The sequence below is a fragment of the Bos grunniens genome, chromosome 14 (assembly GCF_055505025.1).
Source record: "Bos grunniens cultivar Pamir isolate PY7600 chromosome 14, Bosgru_T2T1.0, whole genome shotgun sequence".
In the NCBI taxonomy this organism is placed as follows: Eukaryota; Metazoa; Chordata; class Mammalia; order Artiodactyla; family Bovidae; genus Bos; species Bos grunniens.
In genome coordinates this window covers 8,914,493-8,924,958 of record NC_141178.1, presented here as the reverse complement: position 1 = coordinate 8,924,958, position 10,466 = coordinate 8,914,493, and the positions used below count along the sequence as shown (strand labels likewise).

Genomic DNA, 10,466 nt, shown 5'->3' with positions numbered 1-10,466 from the left:
AGATTATTTTAAACCATTAGCTAAAGAAAACAGTTTTGTCTTGCATTATTCATAAACTTATTATCATATGTGTGTCAGCGACAATACAGTACAAAAACAAAACTAACATGACAATCCATTTTGTAAAATGAAACTTGTAAAAGCCAACACACTATGCATCATCTCCATAAGGTACTGTTACTAGAGCGCCAAACATATTTAAAAATTAACAAGGAAAAGCAGGGAATGGCACTGATACTCCAAAAATCTACTTCCTCTTAGCTATCAGAGGTTGAAAAATGATTTCCCGACAAAACCAGCAGCCCTCGAGAAGGAATTCATAACCCTAAGCTTTCTTAGGGTTAAATTTGGTCTCTTCATATAACCGCAGCAAGTTTGACAGCAAAGAACTCCTCTTTCCGCCCTGGAGGAGTTAAACGTGGATTTGTGCTGGCTGTAGTTTTCCTGTCATCAAGCCACAGGCCTTTTTATCCCCATACAGGCTTCCTCTTTCCCCTTCTTTCTCCTTAGCCAAGGAAAAGTCAAGTACAAAGAGGAAAGAGTCGTACCCTTGCATCCCACTTAGCTCCTGTGAGGTTTTGGTGACCCTTCCATCCCACTTGGCTCCTCTGTGTTTTTGGTGACCCTTGCATCCCACTTGGCTCCTCTGAGGTTTTGGTAGCCCTTGCATCCTACTTAGCTCCTCTGCTTTTGGTAGCCCTTCCATCCCACTTGCTTCTCTGAGGTTTTGCTGACCCTTCCATCCCATTAGCTCCTCTGTGTTTTTGGTGATCCTTGCCTCCCACTTGGCTCCTCTGAGGTTTTGGTAACCCTTGCCTCCATTAGCTCCTCGGTGCTTTCGGTGACTTGGCCCCTTTCCCTCGCGGTCTTCCCCAGTGGGCCCTCCCCTCTCCGCACCCCGCCCTCCTCCGCCCCCCGTTCCCCGCCCCGCCCCGCCGCCTCCTACCGTGTGACACAGCCCGGTCCTCCGAGCGGCCGCGGCGCCGACACCACCTCCCGGGGCCGCGGACTCGGCCTGCGCGGCCGCCTCTGCCGCAGTCATGGCTGCTGACGGCGTGGACGAGCGCTCGCCGCTGCTGTCCGCGTCCCACTCGGGGAGTGTCACTCCCACGGCGCCCCCGTACCTCCAGGACAGCAGCCCCCGAGGTAAGGCCGGCGTGCACCTCTCCACTTCACAGGGGAGAAGCCTCGGACGTTCAATAGACCGCGATTTGGGAGGCGGAGGCTGGGAAAGACGGAGGCTGGCGGTGCCCGCTGAAGGGGAGCCCGCCTGCCCGGGAGGCGCCCCAGGGGCTTTCTCGGGGTGTAGTTTGGGGTGTGTGTGTGTATGTGTGTTTCGCCCCTTCCTCCCCACCGGTATGGGATGTGTGCGTGTGCACCCGCTCTTATCCACTGCTCTGTGTGTCTGTACTTCGCCACTTCTGACCCACCTACGGGATGTGACATGAATTTCCCAGGCTGGGCTTTGCTGTTTCACAGCAGCTCCTGAACTGCATCTGGATGGTTTGGTGCAGATCTTCGTAGTCATTCACAGTTCCTTTCGGGTGGCCGAGAAGCCGGGAGTACTGCTCAACCTTGGCGTCTGTCCTTGAAAGGGCTTAGTTTGAAAAAATATGCATCTCCTACCATACTCCGTTCAATCAGGGAGTTGCCTTACCAAAAGGAATGGACGTTACTAATATATCTGAAACCTCTGTCCTTATTACTCCTGCTTGTAAGGAGTATGTGTTAGTTTGAGTGGTAAATGCAAAGGAATAGAAGGCAAGATGGAATATTTTTGATGCATATCTAAGACTGAAATGGACTCTATAACATTGCATATTTCTCTTTATTTCTTTTCTCAAGGTGGAATCAAGAAAGATTTGATGGCAGTGGGATCTGAAGAAAATGAGGGGGAATCTATTTAGCAAACCATTCAATTATTCCAGTAACTATCCTTGTTCTAAGCCTGTAGTAGAAATAAGGCGGAGTCAGGAGTTAAAGATAACTGGAAAGCAGAGTCAGGGGTTATAGGAAATGGAAGGCTAGACTGAAAAAACACTTAGACTAGTGAAAAGATTGGTCAAATATGGCTCTTGCAAATGTAGGTTGTGTATCTCTCTTTTTTGGATAAATGTGAGAGGTTTAAGGAAGCACACAATAATGCTTTTGAAAATGTGAGTGGATCATGTTTCTTGTAACACAACTTTTTCTAAGTTCAAGTCTGAAATTGGAGCAGCTGTAGAGCAAGTTGAACTTGTCGAGTATTTAAAATTTCTGTTTAGCACTTTATAACTTTAAGAACAGCAATCTAGTTCTTAATCCACACTTAACAAGAAGCAGGACAAAGGAAAAAGATGTTTAGTTGTGAATAATTTAGTGTGATTGATGAGTTGAGAAATAAGGTGTGAACTGTACAGATACTCACACACTGAAAACCCGCAAGTCATGTTTGTTGGCCAGCATTAAAGATGTGTTAGAGGACCACTTGGGGGAATTTCCTTTACTGGGCAAATTTGATGTTAATATATTTACTATTATCTAAATTTTATAGTCTCCATTAGGTTTAAACACTTATTAATGACTGTTTCAACTTATCAAGTCACCTTTTTAAGAAAATATTTGACAGTTTATTGAGAGACAGAGTTTAGATTTAAGAAACTGTTTTATAACAGATTTTCATGCCTTCTATCTGGCATCTTTTTTTTTTAATTTTTAGTCAAATAATAGCTAAATCATCCCACAAAAATGGTCATATTCATGGATCTGCTTGTAGACTTCTTTATCATTTGCCATGCAGTTGTTTAATCTGATAAGACTTCTGAAATCACACACTAAGGTAAAAGTTCCAGCTAAGGCACTAAGAAAATGAAGTTTTATTCCAGAAAACTTTTAACAATCAAAGAAATTCAATGTGTTATAAAATTCAACTGAGTAAATTTTTAAAGTCTTATTGGCTTCATTTATTGATTCATGAATCAGGCAGCCTCCCATCTAGCATATAGAAAGGAACTCCAGAGAGCTATCCATACAAAGTTTAAAGACTGATATAGGCAAAAGGCAGTGGGACAGGGAAATTATACTAGCAAAAAGTGGATTGATTGTGGCAAGGTCACTTTTCTTTAAAGGATGGCAGGTCTCTATCAGGCAGGTTGTCTCACTAGTGCTGATCAGGAGATTCCTGATTGATTAGGTTAACATTTCATTTCTGGGAGAAGCATGAAAGGTGAAAGGTGAAAGTGAAGTCACTCAGCCGTGTCCGACTCTTTTTGACCCCATGGGCTGTAACCTACCAGGCTCCTCTGACCATGGGATTTTCCAGGTAAGAGTGGGTTGCCATTTCCGTCTCCAGGGGATCTTCCTGACCCAGGGGTTGAACCCAGGTCTACATAAGTGATTCCAATTCGGGCTTGTTGTCTTGTTCTTAACAATTGACTTAGCCAAACGCTCTTTTCACCTATTGTAGAACTTTTTTCTTAACTGGTCATTGAGACGAGTTAGATAATTAGAAACACTAATTTTATATGGCATAATACCCAGGAAGCAAGAAGCATAAATGATAAGTAAAAGGCTTTTTTTTTTTTTTTTTGCATTTTTGGCAAAATATTTTTTCTTAATAAATAACAAATAAGAATATTGATAAATATTTTGCGAAATACATAGGATCTGATTCTAGAAGACCAGTGCTAGTCACTCATTCAGTAATTCATTGGTCAGGATCATGTGCCAGAGATTGCTCTAGGTAAACAAAACTAACCAAATTCATGCCGTCACGGAATCCACATTGTAATGTGGAGAAAGAATAAGTACAAACATGGTTGAATCACTTCAGATTGCAAGAAACAGTCTTTCACTAGACCAAATATTTTCAGTAGTTGACATCAATCAGAGTTGAGAGGCTTGGGATTCAAAAGACCAGAAATAAAACGTACTTTTTGATAAAGAACTTTGGTTTATGATAATCACCATCTATAATGATCCAGACTTTAAAAAAATTTTTGTAGAAGTGGTTAAAAGCCATAACTAGTGAATATTACAGCTACTAACCACTTCTACAAAAAAAAAATGTTTAAAGTCTGGGTAATTATAGGTGGGTTAATAGCCATAACTAGTGAATATTTGGCTTCCCTGGTGGCTCAGATGATAAAAGATCTGCTTGCAATGTGGGAGACCTGAGTTTGATTCCCGGAGGAAGGCATGGCAATGCACTCCAGTATTCTTGCCTGGAGAATGCCCATGGACAGAGGAGCCTGGTGCGCTACAGTCCATGGGGGTCACAAAGAGTCGGACACAGCTGAATGACTAAGCACGGTGAATATTTCCTCCAATTGAACCTTTCACCCTTTGTGTAACTTTCTAAGAACAGGGATGTGAGATCCCACCAGAAGATGAAATATTTCATTTCAAATAGAAACTTGATAGAATGTTTACTTGTAGACAAGTTATGGCTCAGATGGTAAAGAGTCTGCCTGCAGTGCAGGAGACGCAGGATCAATCCTTGGGTCAGGAAGATCCTCTGGAGAAGGGAGTGGCTACCCACTACAGTATTATTGCCAGGAGAATTCCCTGGACAGAGGAGCTGGCAGGCTACAGTCCACGGGGTCACAAAAAGTCAGACATGACTGAGCGACTGACACTTTCACCTTTTTATTGATAATATTGTGAGAGGCAGTTCGTATTTGGGTCTCGTTTCACTTGTGTATCAAATCCCCTGGGTTTCTAAGTAGAATGCTTCTAGTGGTCTTTGCTATCAGTACTGGATTCCTGTGTAGAGTAGGAAATCACCTCTCCATTTGGTATACTTTTCTGCTTTTTTTAAATCATAGAAATTAAAATCAAAGAGTTTTAGCCTCATTTGAAAGGAGATTAGAAACATACCGCAAAACTTATTCAGTTTAGCTATATGTACTTGCTTTCTTTATACATCTGCTAATTTTATAGATAGGATGTGGCAAATGAATATGACATCTAAATTCATGAGACGTCATCTGTGAAAAATGGTTTATATTTGGGTTGTCTAATTATTTATGCATGGAATATGGGAATGTGATTTTCTACTTCACTATAATTCTGTAGGGAAAAGGGTACTTTGTTATGCAGAGATATTTCATTTGTTTAGTTTATTTCTGTTTGTTATTTATTCAGAAAATAAATACTGGAATACTAGCCAGGCTTTGTGGGAAGAAAGGAAAAAACAGACATGGCTCTTCTTCCAGGTTAGTGGGGGATATTAAGACAAAAATTACGTAGTCATTCAGACAAATACAAAGTGCAGTGGGGAAGAGGACAGTGCTAAAAATATATCCCATGCCCTGAGAGTATAGAAGATATCATGAAAAGATTTAGCCTGATTAGGAAAGGCTTTCGTCAGACTTGATTTAGGTATGAAAGCTGAACAGTAGTTAATTTGGCAAACTGGGGATCAAAAGAACACTCTAAGCAAAAAAAAAAAAAAAAAAAGGGGGGGGTATGTGCAAAAGCCTTTAGCAGGATAGAGGATGGTGAGTACCAGGACCAGAGAGAAGGCCAGTGTGGTGAAAGCAGAAACAGCAATAGGAGATGAAATGCAGAATGGGAGGAGAGAGGGTGCTGTGGTTCATGTTCTCCAAAGACTTTCCTCCTCTCCTAAGAACTATGCTTTTTGATATTCAACTCCTAGAATAGTTCTTCTCTTTGAATCTGGACTGATATTGCGATTGCTTTTAGGCTACAGAATATTGTAACAGAGACCTGGATGACTGGAGACTAGGCCACAAGAAGTCTTCTAGCTTTTGCTTTGCTGTTGTTCAGAAGCTCAGTTGTATCCGACTATCTGCAACCCCGTGGACTGCAGCTCGCCAGGCCTCCCTGTCCTTCACTATCTCCTGGAGTTTGCTCAGACTGATGTCCATTGAATCGGTGATGCCATCCAACCATCTCATCCTCTGTTGTCCCCTTCTCCTCCTGCCCTCAATCTTTCCCAGCATCAGGGTCTTTTCAAATGAGTCAGTACTTTGCATTAGGTAACCACAGTATTGGAGTTTCAGCTTCAACATCAGTCCTTCCAATGAATATTCAGGGTTGATTTCCTTTAGGATTGACTCGTTTGATCTCTTTGCTGTCCAAGGGACTCTCAAGAGCCTTCTCCAACACCACAGTTCAAAAGCATCAATTCTTTTCTGTTCAGCCTTCTTTAGGGTCCAATTTTCACATCCATACATGCCTACAAGAAAAAGCATAGTTTTGACTAGATGGACTTTGGTCGGCAAAGTGATGTCCTTGCTACACTGTCTAGGCTTCTCGTAGCTTTTCTTCCAAGGAGCAAGTGCGTTCTAATTTCATGGCTGCAGTCATTGTCCACAGTGATTTTGGAGCCCAAGAAAGTAAAGTCTGTCATTGTTTCCATTTTTTCCCCATCCATTAGCCATGAACTTATGGGCCTGGATGCCATGATTTTAGTTTTCTGAATGTTGAGTTTTAAGCCAGGTTTTCACTCTACTCTTTCACTTTCATCAAGAGGCTCTTTAGTTCCTCTTTGCTTTCTGCCATAAGGGTGGTATCATCTGCATATCTGAGGTTATTGATATTTCTTCCAACAATCTTGATTCTAGCTTGAGTTCCTCAAGTCCAGCATTTCGCGTGATGTACTCTGCATATCAGTTAAATAAGCAGGGTGATATTATACAGCCTTGACGTACTGCTTTCCCCATTTTGAATCAGTCTGTTGTTCCATGTCCAGTTCTAACTATTACTTCCTTGAGTTGCATACAGGTTTCTCAAAAGGCAGGTAAGGTGGTCTGGTATTCCCGTCTCTTTAAGCCAGTTTGTTGTGATCCACACAGTCAAAGACTTTAGCGTAGTCAGTGAAGCAGAAGTAGATGTTTTTCTGGAACTCTCTTGCTTTTTCTATGATCCATGGATGTTCGCAATTTGATCTCTGGTTCCTCTGCCTTTTCTAAATCCAGCTTGTACATCTGGAAGTTCTCGGTTCATATATAGTTGATGTCAGGCTTGAAGGATTTTTAGCATTACCTTGATAGCATGTGAATGGAGTGCAATTGCATGGTAGTTTGAACATTTTTTGGCATTGCCCTTCTTTGGGATTAGAATTAAATCTGACCCTTTCCAGTCCTGTGGCCACTGCTGAGTTTTCCAAGTTTGCTGGCACATTGAGTGCAGCACTTTAACAGCATCGTCTTTTAGGATTTGAAATAGCTCTACTAGCTTTGTTCATAGTAGTGCTTTTGAAGGCCCACTTGACTTCACATTCCAGGATGTCTGTGGCTCTAGGTGAGTGACCACACTATCATGGTTATCTGGGTCATTAAAACCTGTTTTGTATAGTTAGATTCTGAGTATTCTTGCCACCTGTTCTTAAACTCTTCTGCTTCTGTTAGGTCCATGCTATTTCTGTCCTTTATTGTGCCCATCTTTGCATGAAATATTCCCTTGATATCTCTAATTTTCTTGAAGAGATCTCTAGTCTTTCCCATTCTGTTGTTTTCCTCTATTTCTTTGCATTGTTCGCTTAGGAAGACTCTCTCTCCTTGCTATTCTTTGGAACTCTGCATTCAGATGGGTATATCTTTTCTTTTCTCCTTTGCCTTTTGCTTCTCTACTTTTCTCAGCTATATATAAGGCCTTCTCAGAAAACCATTTTGCCTTTTTGCATTTCTTTTTCTTGGGGATGGTTTTTATCACCACCTCCTGTACAATGTTACGAACTTCTGTCCCTAGTTCTTCTGACACACTGTCTATCAGATCTGATCCCTTGAACCTATTTGTCACATCCGCTGTATAATTATAAGGGATTTGACTTAGTTCATGATTTAATTGCCTAGTGGTTTTCCCTACTTTCTTCAATTTAGTCTGAATTTGGCAATAAGGAGTTCATGATCTGAGCTACAGTCAGCTCCTGGTTTTGTTTTTGCTGACTCTATAGAGATTCTCATCTTCAGCTGCAAAGAATATAATCAGTCAGATTTTGATATTGACCATCTGGTGATGTCCACATGTAGTCTTCTCTTGTGTTGTTGGAAGAGGGTGTTTGCTGTGACGAGTGTTTTCTTGGCAAAACTCTGTTAGCCTATGCCCTGCTTCGTTCTGTACTCCAAGGCCAAACTTGCCTGTTACTCCAGATATCTCTTAACTTCCTGCTTTTTCATTCTAGTCCCCGGTGTTTCAAAGGGCATCTTTTTTCCTTTAGTTCTAAAATGTGTTGTAGGTCTTCATAGAACCATTCAACTTCAGCTTCATCTTCATTAGTGCTTCAGGCATAGAGTTGGATTACTGTGATGTTGAGTTTTTTACCTTGGATATGAACTGAAATCATTCTGTCATTTTTGAGTTTGGACCCAAGTACTGCATTTAGAGTCTTTTGTTGACTATGAAGGATACTCCATTTCTTTTAAGGGATTCTTGCCCATGGTCATAGATATAACAATCATCTGAATTAAATACGCCCATTCGGGTTCATTTTAGTTCACTGAGTTTAAAAAAGTCAGTGTTCACTCTTGCCATCTCCTGTTTGACCATGTCCAATTTACCTTGACTCATGGATCTAACATTCCAGTTCCTATGCAGTATTGTTTGTGGTAGCGTCGGAGTTTACTTTCACTACCAGACACATCCGCAACTCGGCATTGTTTCTGCTTTGGCTCAGACTCTTCATTCCTCCTGGAGGTATTACTTTGCTCTTCTCCTGTAACGTTTGTTGTTCCATCACTCAGTTGTGTCCGGCTCTTTGCGACCCCACGGACTGCAGCGTGCCAGGCTTCCCTGTCCTTCACCCTCTCCTGGAGCTTGCGCAGACTCATGTCCATTGAGTCGGTGATGCCATCCAACCATCTCATCCTCTGTGGTCCCCTTCTCCTCCTGCCCTCAATCTTTCCCAGCATCAGGGTCTTTTCCAGTGAGTCAGCTCTTCTCTTCAGGTGGCCAAAGTATTGGAGCTTCAGCTTCAGCATCAATCCTTCCAGTATTAAGAGTTGATTTCCTTTAGAATTGACTCATTTGGTATCCTTGCAGTCCAAGGGACTCTTGAGAGTCCTCTCCAACACCACAGTTCAAAAGCAACAATTCTTCTGTACTCAGCCTCCTTTATGGTCCAACTTCACGTCCATGCATGACTACTGGAAAAATCATAGCTTCGACTATACAGACATTTGCCTTTAAAGTAATGTCTTTGCTTTGTAATACGCCATCTAGGTTTGTCATAGTTTTTCTTCCAAGGAGCAAGTGTCTTTTAATTTCATGGCTGCAGTCACCAACCACAGTGATTTTGGAGCCCAAGAAAATAAAGTCTGTTTCTGTTTTTTCCCCATCTATTTGCCACGAAGTCATGGGACTGGATGCCATGATGATAACCTGGACTCAGGTAGTGGTAGAGGTGGAGAGATAAGAAGACCTTAGGGATTGCTGACGTGGGGCTGATGATAGATTAAATGTAGGAATGAGAAGGAAGTGTCAGGCTATTTCCTAGAACTCTGGCTTGTACAGCCTGGTATGCTTACACTGAGACATAGAGAATACCAGAAGAGGACCAAGTTTTGAAGAACACAAATCATAAGCTTAGTTTTAGACATGATGTATTTAAGGTACTTTCCAATATCCAAAAAAAGATCTCACATAGGCAATTGGATCTAGGGGTGCAGGGCTAATAATGAGGACTGGGCTGAAAATATAAAATTGTGTCACATATTGGTGATAGCCAAATACATGGATCTTAATTTAGAGTTGCCCAGATCCACACAGATTGTGATGAGATAGAACATACATGTGTTAAGATGTTAATTATCCTCTATCTGTGGAGTAGCAGAAGCCTTTAGGCCAGTGGCCTCCAGCTTTGAGTATCTATACAAAGATTTTCATTTTCTCTGTGTACCAAAATGTTTAAAAGTTGGAAGCTTTATCTGAGCCCACTTAGAGAGAAAGAACAACATGAGAAGAGGAGAGAGCCTCGGACAAAGCTTTGAGAAACTCCCACATTCAATGACCAGTTACATTAAGATGAACCTGCAAAAAGGCTGATAAGTTTCTTCCAGTGACGTAGGGTGAAAACCAGGAGACTGTACTCTTACAGAATCAAGGAGAAGAAAACACTTCAAAAAGGAATGATCAAACATGTCAAAAGCTACAAGAAAGGACAAACAGATATAATCTAAAAAATGTCATTTGAATTTAGTGTCATGAAAGTTATCAGTGACCTTGTTGAGAATTGTTTAGATATGTTTATATGCAAATCCTTTTTAAGAGAACTGAGGAACTGTTCATTTCCATCTAATGTAATATGCTAATTACATTTATTTTAATCATAAAATTACCTCAAATCAACTTCAATAAAGAGGTTAATACTCCTTTATTGTGAAAACAAGCTTAGATTACCTATGAAACATTTTAGAGGGCATTGACATTTCCTTTTCACCTTGTTTCACTTTAAAAAGTGTATAAATTCACAGTTGCTTGAGGAAATGTTTTCAGTGACTAGAAAATAAATTGACTCCTGGTTG

The 10,466-nt window shown here is 41.2% G+C and overlaps 1 protein-coding gene across 1 annotated transcript in view; it reads left to right on the top strand.

Annotated features, from left to right (window-relative positions):
• Positions 1-919: 919 nt before the first annotated feature.
• Positions 920-10,466, top strand: part of PIP4P2 (phosphatidylinositol-4,5-bisphosphate 4-phosphatase 2) — a 73,603-nt gene continuing 64,056 nt past the window's right edge. The window contains exon 1 of the mRNA XM_086335887.1: positions 920-1,146. Coding sequence (XP_086192013.1) covers positions 1,041-1,146 — 106 coding nt within the window. The 5' untranslated portion in view covers positions 920-1,040. The remainder of the gene's footprint in view (positions 1,147-10,466) is intronic.